The sequence below is a fragment of the Buteo buteo genome, chromosome 2 (assembly GCF_964188355.1).
Source record: "Buteo buteo chromosome 2, bButBut1.hap1.1, whole genome shotgun sequence".
NCBI classification, from domain to species: domain Eukaryota; kingdom Metazoa; phylum Chordata; class Aves; order Accipitriformes; family Accipitridae; genus Buteo; species Buteo buteo.
The window spans coordinates 5,896,411-5,917,823 of NC_134172.1; the positions used below are offsets into that span (position 1 = coordinate 5,896,411).

The 21,413-nt window shown below is 39.6% G+C and overlaps 1 protein-coding gene across 1 annotated transcript in view; it reads left to right on the top strand.

The window, feature by feature from the left end:
* The first annotated feature begins 508 nt into the window (after positions 1-508).
* Positions 509-21,413, top strand: part of DLEC1 (DLEC1 cilia and flagella associated protein) — a 39,540-nt gene continuing 18,635 nt past the window's right edge. Inside the window, exons 1-21 of the mRNA XM_075044570.1 lie at positions 509-612; positions 1,180-1,320; positions 2,985-3,141; positions 3,677-3,787; positions 4,872-5,065; positions 5,329-5,549; positions 5,789-5,870; positions 6,264-6,351; positions 7,045-7,218; positions 8,011-8,147; positions 9,085-9,177; positions 10,371-10,461; positions 11,402-11,564; positions 13,311-13,503; positions 14,844-14,902; positions 15,450-15,624; positions 17,433-17,526; positions 17,761-17,891; positions 18,202-18,360; positions 20,252-20,391; positions 20,643-20,796. Of these exons, the coding sequence (XP_074900671.1) occupies positions 580-612; positions 1,180-1,320; positions 2,985-3,141; positions 3,677-3,787; positions 4,872-5,065; positions 5,329-5,549; positions 5,789-5,870; positions 6,264-6,351; positions 7,045-7,218; positions 8,011-8,147; positions 9,085-9,177; positions 10,371-10,461; positions 11,402-11,564; positions 13,311-13,503; positions 14,844-14,902; positions 15,450-15,624; positions 17,433-17,526; positions 17,761-17,891; positions 18,202-18,360; positions 20,252-20,391; positions 20,643-20,796 (2,790 nt within the window). The 5' untranslated portion in view covers positions 509-579. The remainder of the gene's footprint in view (positions 613-1,179; positions 1,321-2,984; positions 3,142-3,676; positions 3,788-4,871; positions 5,066-5,328; positions 5,550-5,788; positions 5,871-6,263; positions 6,352-7,044; positions 7,219-8,010; positions 8,148-9,084; positions 9,178-10,370; positions 10,462-11,401; positions 11,565-13,310; positions 13,504-14,843; positions 14,903-15,449; positions 15,625-17,432; positions 17,527-17,760; positions 17,892-18,201; positions 18,361-20,251; positions 20,392-20,642; positions 20,797-21,413) is intronic.

A 21,413-nucleotide genomic window follows, 5' to 3' on the forward strand; every position in this document is an offset into this window, starting at 1 on the left:
CGCGCTGTGTGTCGCAGCTGGGGGAGAAGGCGAGGATTCGTCTTCTTCCCTCAGCTGCCAAACTCGAGGCCCGCACTGGAGCCTGACGGCGGCGCAGGCGCAAGCCAGGCCTCCCGGAAAGCCCAAATCCCCTCATAAAGTTTCGAGTCAACATTTTATTTCGTTTCTTACTAATTCATACAGCGCCGCTGCTTTAAAAGAGCTCAAAAAGTACCTATTTTGACAGCGGCAGGGCAGAAACCGGGTACGAGCCTCACAGAGGCAAGGGGATGGGGTGCCGCCCTCAGCCCTTCAAGAGCGCTAGTACAATAACATGGCGGCGGGAAAGCGGCGAGGGGTTGTGTGAGGGGCGAGGGAGCCCGGGAAGGGGTGTCATGGGGCTGCCTCCCTCGTCCCCCTCCGGGGTGGCCCCGGCCGGAGCTCAGCCCCAGCTGCCTCCACTCCGCCCCCGGGCCGGTTCCCCCGCCCGGCGGCCTGGCCCTTCCCGCCCACACGGTCGCTCAGCAACGGCGGCGCGGCCGGAGGCCGAGGGGACGGCGGGAGGCTGAGGGAACCGGCCCGAAGAGAGCCCAGGTGGCCATGGCTCAGCGGAGCCTCTGCCCCGGCACGCAGGTAACGCGGCGGGGCTAGGCCGCAGGGGCACACGGACCCCCTGCACACACACCCCGCCATAAGCAGCCTCACACACACGCACCCCCTTGCACACACACGCCCCACGCACCCTGAGACACACGGACACACACACAAGCCCTGCACAAAGGCTGGCACGCCCAGGCATATACCCTGTACAGGGCTTGTTTCTCCCTCACACAGACCCCACACACGCACTCAAGGTAGCCCCATACAGACACACTCCTCCGTAAACCACGACACACGCGCACCCTGTGTGCGCACGCAGAACCCTGTCCGCCGCCATCACCTACACACCGTCTGTGTGCACGCACGGGCCTTGTACACGCACACACACACACACGTACATACGTGCCGCCACACCTCAGTGTTCACATGCGAACACGCAGCGTGTCCCCTTTCAGGGGCCTTCCCGGGTACCTTTCCCAGCCCTTTTCCCCCGCTTTTCCCTCCTCCATTTTCTAATTCCAGCCATTTGCATGCATCCAGGGATCTCTTCCGATCCTATCTCAGGCTTTAAGCGCTAACATCCTCCTTTTCTTTCCTCAGGACATCTCCCACTTGCTGGCTAGCACTTTTGAGGACCTGTACACTAAAGATGTCTTTGGGGTGGAGATGGAGACAAACTGGATTAAGTCCCAAGGACAAGACAATGTTTATCATGAGAGTTTTACAGAGGAGCTACAGAAGGTACAAGTCTGTTCAGCTTTCATTGCTACTTCGTAATTTCTAGATCTTCCGTAAAATAAAATAAAAAGGCGGGGGGGGGATCCTAGAACTGCCATTTTAATGGAAATTTGCTTGAGCATGGTTTCCCACAGAACCTTTCATACAAGTTAATATTCACCACGTGCTCCGTTATGATATTCTCAGCTCTGGACGGCTTTTCAGACACAGAGTAAAACCATTAGCCCTTTAAATGCCTATTCTACGGGCTGACAACTTCGCCCTGTAACTACCGGTCAGTGTACTAGACTTCCTGTCTTGCAATAAAGTATTCTCATGTGCTGCATTTTGAAACCAGATGCTGCAAATATTATTTATATATGCTTACCTTAGTGGTGCACTATGACACATAATCCATTAACGGTTGCAACACTGTTTGGGAATCTTGGATGAAATCAACAGCAGAAATGCAAAATACTTTTATTAATCATTGCTCTGATAGCTATTGTCAGTCCATAAAAGTAGAGGCTATTGCTGGATGATTTGAGCAACAGGTGTTTTTTACATTTTGTGTCATCATGCCCTCTCAAAGGTTATCAGAGCTGAAAAATCTGAAGTTTTCTCCTTCTTTTGAGTCATTTATGAATATATTGGTGGACACAGTATGTTCTGAGTAATAAACATGAATACTTACTCCCTAAATGGACTGCTTGGATAAGATTCATTTCAACTGACAGTACATGTTTGTAACATGTATGTTACAGCTGAACTAGTGACTCAAGGCTCTCTGTATCATCACAAAAAAAAAAAAGAAAAGAAAAAAGAAAAGAAATTAAAAGCAAAAACCAAACAGGCACTTTTAGGGCACAGCCCATCTGATCTATTTTAGGTATCAACTTTGGCATGGGGTGGAGTTGTATCCTGGATTCCAGTGACAGTGGAGGGATCCCAATATGAGCAGGAGAGGAAGAAGCATCTCATTTTAGCTGAGATGCATCCTATCCTTTCTATTAAAAAAAAAAAAGTAAATAAAATTATTTAATTCTATTAAATGAGCCGAAAGGTTAGACCTTGTTATGTAAAAGTTCTACAGAAAGCTCAGTTAGGCTACAGATGCTCTTGACACCAATGTCTATCAGTTTCTCTTGGTGTTGGTCTTGTATGTCTCTGTGCCTCTGCTATATTCTCTCTTTAATTTACATTGATGCCTCTTTGAGGCAGGATTTTTCTTTTTGAGTTATGCTTGTAAAGCACTTACCACACTGGGCAGAGTGATCAAAAATATATCAGGAGGAGTGAAGTATTCCTATTGGGATATTTTGGAGTTTTAGAAACCTTCTTCGTAACTAGAAGGGAACATTCCCTTAAAATTTATTCCAACACTTATAGGCAAAATACAGTGCAGTAGTTATGGTCCCACAGAAGGTAAAAGACAGGCATTTCTGTTGTCCTGGGAGGCTCTCCTCATCTTTCACACATTTGTCTTGGGTAGTGCTTCTTACCCAGCATAAGTTAAATGATAGGAATGATGGTGGTTTAGCAGGCCAGTTTATGCTTGTAAAGTAACAGTGTTTTACCAAGCTATCTCTATTTACCTCTCAAAAGCAAGTAGAAAACATTTATCTGTAAGGAGATCTTAACAGCTCAAATTACACTCATTTCTCTACATTCACCCATGCCTGTGACAGCTTCTTGCTGAGTATAAGTGCCGACTGACAGAAGCTGACATAGTAGAAGAGAACATCATTCAGGCTCAGAATCGAGCAAAAGCTGAAGAAGAAAGGGCCCTAAATGTGCTGAAGGCAGATGCGGGGAAAGATTTCGACAAAATGGGATTGCCACCAGGTGAGGATTCTGGAAGTACTGTCTTTTCCCAATACATGCTTATGGTACCTGGAGACCAATGCAACATTTGTCTAAATCACAGGTAGGACTGACACTAGGCTCGGTGAGCTTTTGGTTTGGCTTTACATCAACAGAGCAACTTTGAAGGATTTTGTGCAGAGATTCAGGTAGAGTAACATCTGTTTAACACTGTAAGAAACTAAACAACCAGATAATTTTCAAGGTATTAAATTTGTGATTAGTGACTTACCACCTAAGTTTATTACAGGCATTCATACCTTGATATATAGCAGCAACAAACAGAGATTAAATGTTTCTCTGATGGCTGCATAGCTGGGCTTGAACTGAATATAGAATTGTGGAAATTCACATCCAAGTCTTGGGATTAAAATACCAGACTGTTTCTCTATCCAAAAATATTACCTGACAGTGATGAGTTATAAAGACAACACTACTTTGGATTGTTCAAGATAGTGTATCTTAAGGAGCTAAGCTTTCTGTTTGTTTGTTTGTTTGTTTTGTTTTACCGTTGCAGTGGCATCCTCTTTTAGATGGATTGTGGATAATGAACTTCTCAGAAAAAATCATTTAATCTGCCCTGATGATTACATCACTGATAAATTACCTGTTACTAGAGCACCAAAAGGTAAGTTTTAAAGCAGAGAATAATTTAGACTTTTTAGAACACTCTATAAGAATTGAAGCATTGGAGGATGTAGCAGATCTGATTATATTTTTATAGTTTTCTGCCAAAGCAGAAGGGACTCTAGTATTACAAGCATAAAATTCCACTACAGGGACATTGTCAAAATAAAATTCATAAAATAAAAATTATTGAGTTTAAATGTGCTTAAGTATGAAATTTAATGGTGGTCGCACATGTGTTTACAGTTCTTTCCATCTGACACAAAAGCTGTATTAATTGTGACTGCTCTGCCTCTATTCAATTTCATTAGCACAAAGCTGCAACTACATCTTGTATTCAGTGAATGGAAGTGGTTACATTAAAGTAAAAACTATTTTCAGGGAAAAAAAATTGTATTCTTTATTTTGGGTTTTAAATTTTCCAGTTCTGGAAATATAGCAGTTTAATTTGCAAATGAAGATCAGTAAGAAAAATCTTTTGGGCAATGTCAAGACTTCTTTACTTCTTTTACTCATGTGTGAGCCAAGGTGAAAGGTTTTAGTATCACTAAAATGAAATTTTTCAGTCAAGTCAAACCAAACATTTCAGACTAATCAACTTAGTCACAAATTCCAAGATTTGGGATTTTTTTCCGTTGTAATTCCAAACAAAACCAAAAATCTAACATCTTAGAGTTTCCTCTGAGGTGACAATTTTGTTGTCTAACTATAGGAACATGGAACTAGATGGTACATCCTGTTTATGTCAATTTTCTGATTGTTGTAAGTCCATCATACAGGTTTTTTTGTAAACTGAACAGGACATTCTAAGTCCCAGTCACTTGTGAGATTAACTTAGCTTTCTCAGAGTAATATAACCTTCTTTGTATATAGCTTGTTTAATTAATATTTTTAAAAGCTTTCTTATTAAAGCACTAAGCTTCATTTGTGCAAAATAAACTATAAATGTAAATTAAATTCTGGAGGATTTAAAGTGTATTTTTACCATCAACAGGACTAAAATAAATTCATACACCTATGCTTAGAATAAATGCTTATAATTAATGTTTTTCTCTCATAGAATTAAAATTTTCTTTGAATTGCAGGAAAATCAGAACCTGGCTACATCAAAGAGACATTTAGTTTTAAACAGCATGTTTCTTCAGGCTCGCGGGACCAGATGCCTGCAGAGGTTGCACACCTACAGACAATATCTGGTAGTTTGTCAAATGTGTCTTTGTGCACATTAACTCACCCTTCAACTCCAGACACTAGCCACCAAACTAAAAAGACAAGTAAGGTACATTTTATAGATTTATTTATTTTAGTCTATTGGCACTGTAGGGCCTATTGCTGTTCCTGTAACAAAGGGTGAATATCAATGCATTGTTGATTTGGCTTCAGTGCTTATTTTATTTGATCTGTTAAGAAAAGAGAAATACAATATTTCTATATGAATTTTCAATGCTGTATAGCTTTAATTAGACATGTACAGATACCTTTTTCATCATCCTCAAAATCGCTGTGTTTAATTTTGCACCATGATCTCTTTGTTTTTCAAAGAAAACTAGTGCCTCACAGAAGCTAGCCTGGAAAGATAGTAAGTACAAAGCAGAGGGAGAAAGTGAGCGTGCTTACCTTGCCAAACTTGAGAAAAAGCAGAATTACTTGAAGAACCCCCGCTTCTTCCCACCAAATGCTCTTCATGGAGGCAAATCTCTTGTCATTTCTCAAGAAAAGGTGGCACAAACTATAGCCAGAAGAAAAGCAGAAGATAATAAAGGGTATGCAGTATATACAGTTTCTGGATTCTGAGCTGGAGCACACAGAGAGCTCCACTATAGAATTACTGTGGATTTACATGTAGATATTTTGAGCTAAATGTCTGTATAGTCTCTTAGGAAACAAAGTATGTCTGTATGACATTTTGGTTTTGCTAAAGGAAACATTTTGCCATTTCTCATTTTATCAGTATTTAAAGAACTAGGCAGTAAGATAATGTCTCCCTTTTTTTATCTTTCAGTGACACCTCATTCATTCCTGTGTTTCTTGCCAATCCACCTACTGTTTTATTTTCTGATTATGAAGTTGGCCAGGTTTATGAGGTGAGAACTTACTTATTTGTAGAGAGTTAATTCTACCACTGAGGAGCATTATGTCCTGCCGTGATCTACATATTTCATCCAATCTTTTGGCTTTCTGCAGTTTAACAAAAGTCTGAGTTTCTTCTTTATATTGAATTAATGACCCTTTACCTTCCTTGAAGATACTCTTCACACATGCCACTGGCACACTGACCAGTGAAAACTAGAAGGGACCCTTTTCAGTCTCTGCTTCATTTTGGTAGTATCTGATTCAGCCTTTATTGAATAAACTGAGATTTTTAGGTTGTTTGTGATGATAAATTAGTTACTACTAGCAGAGTACTAGGGAACTGCAAACATTATAATCAGTGATGATAAATACAATGGAGTATTTTATTTTCTTTTTGAATGAAGATGACTATAGAGCTGCAGAACATCACTTCAACATGTCATCACGTAAGACTTATCCCCCCCTCTACTTCTGCATTTGCCATTGGGCCAGGTAAGGGTTCTTTTTACTACCTTTAAGATGTTAACACCAGAGAGATCTAATTCGTCTGCTTGAACAAACATTTTTCAGAGACATTATGTTTGGTTCTGCTATCCGTAGTGCTCAGTTTGGCAGAAACTAAAGGTTGACTTATGTCTCTAGGACCTTTCGCATGCAACTCATAAGCAGATTCAAATGGTCTAAGGAGGAATTCAGGAAGACTAACTAACATTAAAGTGTTTGAAGTTAGATTGAAATGTATCAATGGAATACCTAGATTCAGTCTTATCCAAAATTCATCTAGGAACAGACGTAGTTTCCACTGAAATCATTAGGGGGAGAGGGCAAGAAATAACATACTTCAGTTGCAGCATATTTAGAAATTTAGATGCCCCCATGTAAGCCTTGTTGTCTTGTGACAGAAGAAAACTGGGTAACATTTTTTAGGTTTCTCCTCACTCTGTTTTCTGTAGTTATGAGAAGTGTATTTCAGACAAAAAAAATCTTTGAGTTCAGTGGAAGATATGCACATACACAGATTACACTGGCAAGCCTTTTGTAGTCATTCCTTTTTATCAGCTTTAGGCAATAAATGAGGAGAATTTACAGGCATCTTTCCAGAGGGAGATGCGATCATAAATATATATTCCAACTTTGGGAGGTTTTAATGTTTTTTTAATTCCCTGCATTTTTTTTTTTTTCAAGGAAAATTTCCAGGAAAGGGAGGAATGATTGCTCCTGGGATGACATGCCAGTATACGGTCCAATTTATTCCTGAATATCTAGGAGATTATGAAGATTGTATATTAGTGGAGACCCAAGTATCAGAACCTTTTCTGATCCCGATCCAAGCTAAAAGACCACCTCCAGTGTTAACATGTCAGTAATGTCCAATCCTTAAGTTTCTCTAAAGTTAAATGGACTTGCATTTTTTTTTCACTTGTCTCCAATTTTATGTCACAGACCAAATGTGGACAAACTTGGCAGTGCAGTTTCTACACTTTGATAGCTACCTAATATTCACTCATAATAGATTTATTAGTTATTAAAATGTAATCCTGTCAAATTTTTCCTCAATTATTTGTTCTTGCCACATCAAGCTAATTTTTTTTCACTGTATTAGAGGAATGAGCAGGAGCTACTTTTCTAGGTTTGTGTCTTGTCAATTCCTGAACTCCTAACTGTAATTACTAATCCTAAACATTAAGGAATTGTGATTTAGTTATAAATATTTGATGCTGTTAGTTAATATTCATGGAGTGTTACATTAATTATATATGGATATGACATATCTGCAGGATTCACCTCTCAGATATCTAGCCTCAACTGTAACAACCAGGATTACTTTTGCAGAAACTTGCTTTGATTTTTTTGTAAATTCACCTTTCCTGTTATACTGAGCTTTTTTAAAAATCATCTTACTTTTTGTTATCATTCAATAGAGTCTTTAAGTAGGAAGCACCATTAAAATGTAAGATGAATGTAGAAATATGCACCTCATACTGTTTAACTTTCAAATGGAAAGAATTTGAGGGTTTTTAGGATTGCAGCACCTAGCATATTCACATGCAGTAATGTTGTCTGTGAAGAGTTATTTAAGAAGTAGCTGGCTTTGCCAGCTGTTACCCTCCGCTGTCTGTGTAGTCTGATTTCCTGTGTTACTCATTGCAGTGCCTCGCATTATAGACTGTGGTTCCTGCCTTGTTGGAGGAATAAAAGTAACAATGATTTTGTGCAGAAATGAGGGAATTAGCACTGGGAAGTTCTGTATAATGCCAAAGAAAGCCTGGCCACCTCCTAATTTCAGGGTGAGTGATTGGAAGGGAAATACTGGACATGGTATGGTGTAGGTGCCCTGACATGAAGGCCTTTTGAGCTAGTCATGGTATATTAGCACAGAAGTCATACGGCCTTGCTGGGGACATCTGTGTTGTGCCATTCGCTCAGGGATTCACATTTATCCTCGAGACCAATCTCCCTGGATGTCCATACCTTTTGCTTTGTGCTCTGGCTTGCCTCTGGAAGAAGTTGTCTGGTGAGGTGGTAAAGTAAACTCAGGCATAGATCAGGGAAAGGACAACTGGCTAGAACTTTAACTTTAGACCTTAGCAAATAGAAATGCAATCAGTTCTAGCATTACTTGAGCTAATTTCCTCCCCCTCCCCACCAAAGATATCACTTACTGACCTTGCTGCACCTGTAGACCCTAGCAGTCCACTCCAGTACTGCTCTGTCTTTAGCTTTCCATCACAAACCACAGTCTAAGTAAAATGGATAAAGAATATAAGATGTGACTTGTAGACTGGCATTTTACGTGCTGGAGAAAAGGCTGATGGGATAGCTAATGTGCCAGGTTGTCCCTCCTGAAATGTTTTACAGTTCCAACCCAAAGTGTGTCATAAGCATGGAGAAACAAGACAGATCTCCTATGCTCAGGCATAGCTTTTCTTCTGTGAACACAAATATTAGGGCTCCTGACACTATCATTTGTCTTTGGAGATAGCACCTTCCCTCCTGATTTCACCAAGGTAATTATAAAGCGTGGAGCTTTTCTTCTAATTAAGCCATATACATGTCACTTACTTTTGAGAATTGTGAAAAAAATTACAGAAAGGGGTAAAACAGTGATGTTGTGTACTGCCTGTTTTAGGTAACCCTGTATTTTAAAAACAACAACCTGATCGATTTAATTTATTAATCTTTTTTTTTTCTTCTTTTTTTTTCTTTTTTTTTTTAACACCTTAGTCTGTTGCCACTGTAGGTTTTGTGATACAAGATCCTTTTGGGATCCATCCTGCTGTTTTTGAGCTAGCTCCAGGGCAGAGCACAACAGTAGAGGTTAGTACCAACTGCTATAGAAAGTATTTGTACTTCACCAAATACATTAGCGAGCAAGATCATTGTAGAAGGTCTTGGCTGGACCTTGCAAATATGGGTTTGTGTGAGCAAAAATGCTCAAATCCTTTTGTGCACTTATGCTGGAAGAATTGCAATTGTGAGTCTTACTGGAGAGTCTTTCATTGCAACTTCGAAGACTTGCTTAGCCACTCAGAGACCAGTCAGATTTTCCCCATGCAAAGAATCCTGTTAGAGAAAACAGGAATCTGAGAACACAGGAGTGCTTATTTCACTCCAGCTGGGGCATCAAGTCCAAGAAACTTTTCCTTTCTGAGCTTCCTTGGAAAAAAGAACATTTTGGGGAAAAAATTCTTTCATTGTAGAGCAACAGGTACAAATCCTTCACTTATGCTCTACTCCTTCCTGAAAAAGATTCTGCAGTAGGTGTGCATTACTGGTTGCCACCACTGCTTTGTCTGATGTGGACCACTTTTATTATAGCATCACTGTGGAAAGAGGAATAGTGATGTAGAAAGTATGACTACCCTCCAGCTCTTTATTTTACCAGTGCCTGCTGGCTGTTAATAAGAGGAATGGGTCAGGCAGGTGTGGATAAAGGAGAAACATTTCTCCTCCTTTCTGTCTCCCCAGGTGCATTGCTTCAGCCGGGCCAGGCACATGTGGGAGAGAAAAAGGAGACGGATTTAGCATGGGTTGGGTTTGCAGGTGGTAATGGATAACAGGTAGAAGAACCATGGTGCACATTACACAGCCAAAGGTTTTGGCCCCTGAACCTTTTTTGTTGAGGTGGAACTCAGGGACGGCACACAGCAGCTGCCCTGCTCACACTGTTGTACCTTGACAGGCAGCCGTGGTGTTGCTCAGTAAGTGACTGAGGGCAGATAAGATTCTGAGGGTGCAATTCATACAACTAACCCAGTAGACTGCCCACATCTCCAGGGACTATAAAGGCAGCCTCTGGTGACCATCCAGATACACACATATAAGTTTAGTAACCCAGAAAACACCTGTTTCTTTCTGGTTTCTATTAAGGGAATATGACACTGTCTGTTTCTTGCAAATATAAGATTTAATTCCTGATCACTAGAACTGTGAATATTTATAAATTGAAGTTTATTGCTTCCTGGAGAGAAATCAGTTACAGACATTGCTATATCACTTCTCTCTTTCAGGTAGTGTTTTTCCCTTCTGTTCCAGAAGTCTCACAGCAAACATACACCATTGTTTGTGACAATTGCCAAGTCAATGATGTTACAGTCACAGGTTTGTTTCTAAAATCTTTCAGAGATCACATTTCTAACTCTGTACATATTCAGATAATGTTGAGTGGTGGCTGATGGCTTGAAGTGATGGTAACATTTTGTGTCACTGGATTAAGCAAATACTTTGTCCCCTGATGGTGTTAAATGCTAAGCATTTTTATTATTATTATTATTACTGCTCCATCCCAATGCATGAAATACATGGGATTCAGAAAACACTGAGCTCTTAACCCACTGTAGCCAAAAGTCCAAATGTAAAATGTCACCAAGTAGCAGAAAAAAAAATTATCAGGTGCAATTGGTTTCTTAGACTTTTATATCAATAAGATAACATGACAAACTATAAAACATCAGCTTTAGCAGGGCAGAAATACATTTGGGTGTGAAACAGATTTGGGGCAAGTCTTGGATTAGGGTATTCAGGAGAGATAGGCAGTCTTTGGATTAGCTAATGAAACCAGTTGAAATTCTTGTAAATGTTAGTGCTTGTCCTGTAATGTAATTGTGAGTGCTATAACATTAGGCTTGACTTGTAGTCTATTTAATCACTTTATTACAGGTATTTCCTTTGGAAATTTTTTAATAGTGCATTTGCTGCTTATTTTTATTTCAATATACTGCTCAAAACATCTGGAAGCCACATTATCAACCATTGCAAACACCCTGCTCACTTCAGTGAAACAATGCTAATGTAAGTGAGCTGATGTTGTGGCCCTGAAATCCAAATTTGTTAAATTCATGAAGAGAAGATCTCTATTGATATATGTTGATACACGGAGAACATCAGGAAAATATTGTACAATTAACACATTGGAGTTCTGAAACTTGAGGAAACACCAGATATAATCAGTAATGGCCATTGCTGGCATTTGCTGTTAATGAGTAATGTGAACAACGTTAACAGCCAGATGGTAAACAGTAATACCTCTTATTTCTTCAAGGTGTTGGACAGCTGATAGCTCTGGAGCTTTTGTTCGTCACAGGTGGAGAAAGCAAACATGAACCTGGTGAAGTTACTGATGTAACAGCACAGCATCTCATACGATTTGACCCCCAAAACCCACATGCCACCGAGGAGAAGAAATTGGTTATAAGAAACTCTACGTATGTAGCTGCTATTAATAGAGTAATGCTCTGCAGTCTGAACATGCTGGTAGGGATCTCACTTGTGGTACCATTCTCTCTCAAGCTGGAGAGTAACCTTCATGCACCTGATAAAATCTGTGCAGAAGCCTTGCTTCTTTTTGCTCCGTTGTTTAGTAATTAAGGTTCAGGGATATGCTTGTGAGAGCAGGAACATTATACATAGATAACACGTTATGGCAACCAGTAGCCATACCATTTGGTTCATACACTGCCAAGGTCAATATATTTGCTTCAGTATAGCTAAATCTACAACTCCAAAAGATTCATAAATACGGATGATTGCAGGAAATATTTAACAGGGTCAGCCAGGTGAGATTTATCTAACTTTACACATCTACAGTGTATACTTGTGCAACTGAGCTAAGCATCCTATCCTCTTTTCCTTTCCTAGTGCAGGGAAATAGATACTTGTAAGGATGCAATTCTGACTGTATACATCTCCCATAACACATCCTGGACGCCACTGGATCTCCACTGATTAAAACAGGACCCCAATGTAACTAACTCGTATTAAAACTTTCATATGACTTCTACTATTGAGTCCTAATAGACTTAAATATAAACTCTATTTGAAGTCACGGAATATGTCCCTATGTACAATTACTTTGTACTGAAACTAGCGGCATCCTGATTTTGCTTAAATCAGTTGGGCAATAATAGAAATACACTAATGTGCGTGATTGCAGTGGTTAGAGGCTGCAGACCATCAAAGCAGTGAGGAGGTCAGTGCTGGTTTTAGAAACATTAATGTAAATTGCTACTTGCTACAGTGAATTTCTGGAAGTTTATTTTGTGGCCTGGAAACCACACATGCATAATGCCAGAACAGAATGCTGTTTGGGTGAAGAAAGTGTGATTCAGTGAATGGAATACTGTAAACTGATGAAGGATGTGACTATGCCAATTTCCATATTTTCTTTGTGCTATAATCGTGACAGCAGTCCCTGCACGTCTGGTGTCAGCATTTGTATGAAGGAAAGCTGGACAGGCTGAGACTGAACTCCACAGAAGCAGGAAAGAGAAAACTTTACTGCTATAGAAAGTGATACGTGTTCAGTTTTGTCATTGATACTCACTTTCAAATTCCAGTGTCCTTCCTCCCCTTATTAAGGCAAAGGTTTTGAGGTCAGCAAGGTTTTAAAACCCATGAAGACATTCCATGGAATACAATTCTGCTGAAGCAAACTAGTTAAGCAGCCTTTTCTGGATTACAAAGAGTATTGCAGAGCCATTGCTATAATCTTAGCTGGAGCCACTGTGTTTGTTGACATGTTAAAGACCACATCTTGCACTTGGATTAAATTCAGAATGTTATGTAGATCATCAGCAGCAGTGATCCAATGCAAACATACTGATACCAGCAGGAATGGTCGTGTTGATCTCAGATTCTTGAAAGAATGGTAGAGTTTCCTGAAAGTTACATTACATGACAAGTTAAATAAGGCAAGAAAGTGTTACTATATCTTACATGTTTATATATTTTACTTCCATGTATTAGCATTTTCTTTGTACAATTTATATACTCTGACTCTGTGCTACCTCACCAGCTTTGTAGCTTGCAAAGACTGCTAAGTCTAACCCCTGTAATTTTTAAAGAGAGAAATTCCCTACATGGAAAAAGGAACTGAATATTTTCTCCCAATATTTTACTCAAAAAATATCTGATTTTTTGTTTTGTTTTGTTGTTTATTGATCTCTTTGCAGCCATGTAGAACTTCCTTTCTACTGGCAGATAATAAAGCCTAATCTGAAACCATCAATACCAGAAGAAACTGCAGACTTTATGAAGCTCAAATACAATCGAGACACAGAGTCAGCCTTCTCCCTAAATCCTGAGCAGGGAGTTTTGCTTCCTGATGCAGAACATGAGTTTATTCTCACTTACACTCCACAGGAGGTATGGCTTGTGATTCCTTCCTATCTACAAACTCCAGCTGTGTATTTTTATGCAAGTCATAAAGTTCTTGCTGTGCAGCTTTCTAAATTAAATTTAATTAGCTGGTACTATGCTCTGATAAACAGTGTTCAATATGTAGAAAGTTACTAAAAGAAAACATGTTTTGACTGCAAAATATGAGACAGTTTCTGATCTCATGTCATTTTTGGTACCAACTGGACACAATTAATATTACACTGAAACTATGGACACGTCCTCGTAGCTGCAGCTGTGCTGGCTGCTAAAGTTACCACCCTCACCACAGTACCAGCTCCTTCACAATCTCCTGACCCTCCCCCTTCTGCTGAGTGAGCTGCTTTGGGGATGTAACCCATACCTACTGCAACCTAAAGAAGTTTGGTTAGCAAACAGTTATTATTTAAACTGTTTCCAGCTGTAGCTTTTTTGGGCTGAAATGGGTCCTATGAACAGCTATGTGGTAAATTAAGGGGATAGTAGTAGCCTTTGGCAGAGAAATCATGGTATGCAGCTGTGGGTATGCAGAGGGGTGCAATGATGCTTGAATGCAGCTGTACCAGTGACTGTTGTCCTAGTTTCTGCTCCCCTGTCTGTGTAAATAAGGAGCATGAGCTCACTGTATTTAAAGAAACTCAATCCAAAGTAAGCCCAGCAGTGGGAATATCCCATACTGTGGTGATTGACAGATATAGGAATACCTCAAATAAGTATGGAAGAAAAACTAACTGGGTTTTTTAAAGACTCTAATTAGTTAATAGAAAAAGAGATTGAATTAACAGGTACACTTAAATTAATATCTCTTTACAAACAAATTAATCTTTTGCAAAGCCCTTCAGATTTAAGGCCTGCTTCTGTGTTTCCTCTTTTTTCCCTCATTAGAATATAGAAGACATCCTCTTTTCCCATGATGGAGAAGTAGTGTTTCTTACTCAAAATCAGATTGATGGTCAATTAAGCTAAATACCCTGGAGCTGTTAGGAGAAACTTTAGGTTAGTACAGCAGTACTGAGCTTAATTTGGGGAGCCTTTGCAGATGCTTGTGTGTAGTATGCAATATACTAGGGAAATAATAACAGGCATGTCAAAAATGAGTATTTTTCTTGGAACTGTACACCATGAGATCAGAATCTGGCTTAATATTTTGCAGTCAAATATGTTTTCTTTTAGTAAATCTAGAGTTTGAATATTGTTTATCGGAGCTTACTTAGTACTCAGATGATGATCATTCATCCTTTAAATGTAAACTATTTTTTCATCTTTTTTTAATAATCAACATAACTGATTACTTGACATTAAAATCCTCTCCTTCTTCATCTGTGTAGCTGAAGAGTTATCACAGTGTGATTCAGATGGTACTGAGGGACATCCCAGAATCACATTGGTAAGCTGAGAAACAGTATTTCCTGGTAAGATGTGTAGCCATGTTTTAGCAATGCTATTACATTGAGTTACTCGAGTTCTTCATCTTTCTGGTGATGATGGACTGACAATTATAAACAATTTTATCTGCACAACTAATTGTGGTACAAAGAGTGTCTCTGTGATCTTCCCTCATGTCTGAACATATGCCTTAGCCCTAGCTAGGGCTGCACCTCTCTTGGAAAAAGATAATACTGTCATTTTGTCTGTTCATTTTCCAGGCTTCCTGCTGAGATTTCCAGCAGGTTTTCCTGTTACTACTGTTTGTCACAGCAGTCTATGACTGACTTACTTGTTCATTAACAGATTGGGACAACTAGAGTACCTTAAAGAACTACTGTAATTTTTCCAGTTTTTAATTGTCCCCAGCCTGAGCTAACTGCATACCTGCAGTCTGTACTTAAGAAACTGTTGATGATTTTCAGTTTTGGTCTGGCAATTAAAAGATGGAATCCAGTTTAAACACCAGTTTAAGATGCTTAATAATTCTGCCATATTTCCTCCCAAAGTTTGGTAAAAGAGGGAATGCTTCAAAACATCCCAGAATACAAAGCAGAGGATGTAATAGCACTGGAAATAGAAGTTAAAGGATCAACAGAACCATTTCATCTTCTTCTGGAACCATATGCCATTATCATCCCTGGAGAAAACTTTATTGGTGTAAATGTCAGGAAAACATTTAAGGTTTGTTTGCTTTTGAATTCATTGCTATCATGTGCTTTGTGTCACTAGTTGTCATAGGTGTTATTAGAAGATATCAGACAATCCATGTTATTTTAGTTTTTCTTAAATATTTTTAAAGGAGGCCGTGATTCCAGGAGGGTCTGTACTGAAATCCTCTAGCAAGCCTCCTTAGCCCTACACTTCAGGCAGCAAGCTTCATTCTTTTTTCGTCTCTCAAGTTTTATACCACAAAGTTTTACCCTTCTAAATGTTTTTCTGGGTCACTAACCTGTTGCTTATCACTTTGTCACTCCTGTAGTTTTAAAGTTTTCCAGTTGGGAGGAATAGCCAATGGATGATTAAATTACTTCATAACAGAGGCACTGTTCATGCAAAGGACTACAGCAAGCACAGAAGAGCAATAGAAGTAACATGTGCTGCGGCTTACTAGACCTTATTCTTTCCTGCAGGTTCTGAATTTTTCTGTTTGACCATTATGGGACAGACTGCTGCTACGATTGTGCACTCAGCATTCTCATCTCTATAGATCAGGATCCTTTTAATCTTAGACTCACTTGGGAAAAACTGGCCTGTTAGCAAGAGCCAGGCAGGAATACATTTCCCAGTTAATGGTCTTCCCATTTTTTCTTAAAGATACTGCTTATCAGGTTTAGGTTTATGCTTTCTCTTCCTACAAGTTCTTTTTCAATTTAAGACAGCCATTTCATATTTTCCCGTAATCCAGTATACCTACATGTGTGGTATAGGTAATTAAGTGACTTACTGATAATATAATGACATTCCTCACAGTTTCCAATTGGTTTTTTAGTCTTAAAAAGATAAGAATTTGAACTGTACTTAGAGATAATTGTGCTTCAGAGAACAAAGTTATTTGCTGTAATTAAGAAATAATGTCTGAATAGATCTGAAGAGCAGGCCAAAGATTTCAAGAGCTTATATCATCTCCCTCACAAACAAATCCTTTGCCAAAAAAAGGCTGCTTTCAAAAGAGAGATTTGAAGTTTAAATTTAGAAGGTCTGTTACATTTTTGAAAAATGGGGGAAGAGTTTAAAAGGCTTCAAATATGATAATGTTCTTGGAAAGAATGGTTAATGGATTTTCTTCAAGTTTCAGAAAACACCTTCACCTGTGTGAAGGTAGCCACTGTGTTAAATATAGTGCTTATATAATCTGAATATAGTGCTTTCAGCATAGATCTCCACATCTGAGCTACCTGGGCTAAGCTTTCCTTATAGTCCTTGGAGACCTCGTTGGCAGCATCCAGGGGGTGATTAATCTCATCCTATAGGCTAAAAGAGGTTGGAGGAATTGCTCCCAGCACTCTCTAGTTGGCTTTATTTTCAGTAAAGAGAATCCTAGGAGATGAGGTCAGATGTAGCTTGTGCATCTATTTTGCAGACACCTGAAATCCAGTCAGGTGATTCCCACTTCTTCTTGTCCTTGTTTTACATCACAGAGGAGAAAGGAAAGGGAGGATGTAGTATTATCATGAAAATAAGAGTAGTTAGTGCATGGCACTGGGTTAGTACTGTTCAAGTCAGAGGTTAGATGAAGTTCTATGTCTTTCTGCTCTTACCATGCTCAGTTTATTTCAAGATTCAGGTGAAAATACAGTATGTTGTAGCTAGATTCAAGGTATATTAGTAGGTCATAATGTTTAGTGGTGATCAGGATATGGTTAGAGTTTGCAAAGTATGTAAAGTAAGACTTGCAATACCTAGTTTGCAGTGCATCAGTACTCTCAGCAAATTGGCTGGTTGCTATGAAAGCTTAAAGTGGATTAATTGTCTCATTGATTTTAATTTAGATGTGGAATAACAGCAAATCATTGATCAAGTACACGTGGGAGAAAACCATGCCCTGTGACATCATGGAAGTTGAACCTCATACTGGCACCATAGGTAAAGTTTCTGTGACTTGCAAGCACCAATTAATGAAAGAAATATTTAAATTGGTATCAGTGGAAGTGAAAAGTCACAGAGCACTATAATGCAAGCTGCAAAACAAGATGTGATCCCTAGCCAAGTGAAGCCAGAAGGAGACTTAGTTTGGTTCCAGGAGCTTCAATAACAGGCTTGCAGCAGGTGGTTTCTTTGCAAAAAGGTGAGACAGGACCCTGAATTTTTCTTTTCTAGATATGAATAATTGCTGTGAATTTGAACTGGCAATTACTGGAAGCAAACCTGGGTGCATCAGCCGTAACCTGCAATGTAAAATTGAACACTGTCTAGAGCCAGTTGTGCTGCATGTTGAGGCTGCTTTTAAGGTAAGGAACAGTTCAGTGTTGCAGGATGACTAGCTGTGGGGCCTGGCCATTGTCCATATAAAGCTTTTTGCCTCTTAAAGGCGTGGCAAATCTAAAGCAGTTACAAACAGGAATTATTTTTGCTGTCTAGTAACTATTGAGGCAATGTGATTAATCCCATGACAATAAGAATTTTTCTGCATTACACGCAATGCATTTGCTTTCTGCTATTCTCTGTGAAATTGAATGTTAATCTTAGATAATGTATGCTTCTTAATTAGGCAGTTTTGGCAGAAGTGTCCATTCTGACATCTGTTTCCTGGTGTCCTAGGGTCCACTTCTTTGTATTGATGTTCCATCACTCTGGTTAGGTTTGACTAAGCAGGGTGAGAGTGTGTTAAGAACCTTTGAGATTAAAAATCTGTGTCAGCTGCCAGCACAATGGAGAATGCAAGAAAGCCAGGTTTGTCTAGCTGAAAGGAATGAAGAGGTAAGTCACTGCTATAGCTGGCTGTGTTCTCTCTTTAGCTATTTTTTCCTTATGCTTAGGAGTTGTAATATTCATTCCAGTATCAAAAGTGCTAATTTCTGTGACTTCTTATGGAACTGGTTCCACACAGTTCCATAAGTGCACAAGTTCTTTTGAGATTAAATGCTTCTTTGCAATTTTTCTCTGTTTCCATATATTACAAATCCCCTGCCAGCCTGATGCAGAGACATATGGAGTATTTCCTGTATGACAGTGATTTCAGCTGCTGCTGATATAAATAAGCATAAGACTTTATCAGAACCGAGGCTGCTGAACACTCCTCCCACATACCCACATCAGCATCTTGGACAAGAATCTCAGCACCTACTGAATTGGGCCTTTTGGCTTTAAACAATAGCTTTGAAACATGCAGGTGTGTCCCAAAGTAACTTCTTACCACAATGAATACTAAAACTATTGTTTAATATTATCTAGACTGTGATGTGTCAAATGCAGTCCATTCCAGTCTTTCACTTCAGAGCTCATTCCACCATTTCATATGAAATAACTAAAGCAGCTTGGAGGCAATACTGGTGGCAAAGAATTGAGTGAAAGCTGCTATCTGCAGACCATCACATATTCCTAAAATTAATAAAAAAAAAAAAAAGAAGGCTAAATACTTAGTTTGATTATTTGTGGCACACAGTGGGCTTTGTAGCTAGATTTCTCCTTGGTGTTATGCATTAAAGGGAAGTGAGGAAATCTGGACTCTGGGGTAAGTGCTTTTTGTTGTAATGAAAGGCCAAATTCTTCCTCTAGGGCTCTTTACATAATTACCCATGCAAGGAATCGAGTTCACTTGTTTCATGGCAAAATTGATCTAAACGCTGTTCAGCTGTTCTGTTTTTCTGGACAGACTGCCAGTTTTGCAAAGGAGAGAGGAGCTTGTTAAGTGGGAACTTTCTATTGACCATCAGGAGATGGAAGCCTGTGAGAAATTGTACTGTATCCCCATGAGTTCTTAAGCTTCGTTTTCTTTTCTACGTATCATGTAGATATCTCACCAACTTTGGGTGAAAGTTGATGGCAAAAAGAAAATATTTATGAGTGGTGGTTATGGCAGCCTTGCAAAACAGTTGTGCGTGTGTGTGTGTGTGTCTATCCCTTTTCCCCCAGAACAATTATAATCAGAAGTGCCTGATTAGGGATAGAGGTGTCCTGGAGGAGACCCTGTCCTCACAGTCCTCAAGCCCTTACTTCTCACTGTTATTCCTTTGTTCCCTGCCATTCCCAACAATTCCCTGAACCCCAGAGAGATTTAAAACTTAATCTCTTGAATTTGTCAATCCAGAGCCCGTTCATATCCCAGTGAAGATCACAGATCAAGTGCTCCATTCCTCCTGCATAAGAGCTACCCCCTTCCTTTTCTGAACCTCTCCAGCCCCCACCCCACACTGGTGCTCTTTCTGTTTCCACTCCCCCAGCCCTCCTTCCTTGACCTTCTGTCCAAGAATCTCCCCAACTTGTGGCATCTTGCATAGCTGCTGCTCAGCCCCTCCACTTGGGAGGAGGCACTGCTACTGCTGCTGGCTGCTTCTCCTTCACGTTCCCCCTCACTCGATGCACAGGCATCCCTATTATGCCCTCGGCTCTGACTACCCTTCTCTTATGTCATTGCCTTTTTATTAGCTGCCCCCATAGAAGCAAAGTTCTGCCTCCTTGTCTAGCCAGGTTTTCACAAAGCTAGCATTGTGCTTACTGAAATCAACCCAGGTGGGACTCCAGGAGCAGAAAGGACATGTCTGAGGGAAAACTAGACACATGCAAGTCCTAATTAGATTGTGTGGCTTCAGCATTTTACACTTGCTTTGCAGATGTCAAAGAAATTTCTGTTTCCTCTCTCCTCTCTTAGGTATCTCCCTTTACCATTCAACCATCTGCTGGAGAAATACCTCCTTTGGGTATATGCAGTGTGTCAGTTCAGTTCACATCATTACTGTGCCAGCGTCTCCAGACAGTATTAGAACTAGAGGTAGAAAATGGAGAAGGAAGGTAAGGGGGAAAAGTGGTATTCTGCTTTGTTTTTCCTGAGATTCACATATGATTTTCACTTTAGGTAGTTTTATCTCCTAAAACAAAAATATGAAGCAGGAACTCAGAGAGGGGTTGTGTAACCTATCAATGAACTATCCAATCACTAATATTGCTAAATAAACATAATCACCATTCTTTCCAGCATGCTGTTGTATGTCTAGCACATTTCATTAATGATAACAATAGACCATCTGTGTGTTTATTTCCAGTCATCTTCCTGTTTTTGTTGAAGTTCAGACCCCCCAAGTGTGCCTGATATCTAGTCATCTAGTATTCACTGAAATTTATACTGGAGTTCCTGCCAAAGCAACCAGCAAACTTTTTAACCAGACACTGCTGCCAGCAAAATACTTATGGGGCAAGGTAAATGCACTTCTAATGGATGAAGCATACAGCAGGGATGGAAATTGCAATTTCTATCAAAATACAAATAATAACTACTCCTAAAAGCTTTCCTGATGTATCTTTTGAGTAGTGATTGCTGTTTACTGGCTTATGAACAGAACTACAACTTGAGACCAGCCTTTATGAAAATATTAACTACCAGTTGATGTCAATATGCTCTTACCAACTTTGGATCATCCCTGGGAGAATGGGTGGGCAGAGATGTGAGAGGAAATGGGATGTAAGCTACCAGAGTATTAAACAAAGTACCGTGGCAGTTTAGGGTTTGCATTTAATTTAGCAGAGCAAAGAAACAATGGTGCTTTTGAATTGTGTCTAAATTTTGCTTAAATTTCACATTCTGGGTGGGATTCATCTTACAGATTAGGGCCTCTAAATTTAATGTCAGTATTTAAGCTATGGTCTGAACTCTATTTTTAGTCAATGGAAATCTGAGCAGGAAGGTAGTCACAAGAACATATATGTCTAATGTCATTTTGGATGCTGTAAAGTGTTATTCCTGACCTCCAGGTGCCACTCAAGAAGTGTGGTCTCTTGTAAGTCCTGTCACAGCAGCCAGCCATGCATGTATGGCT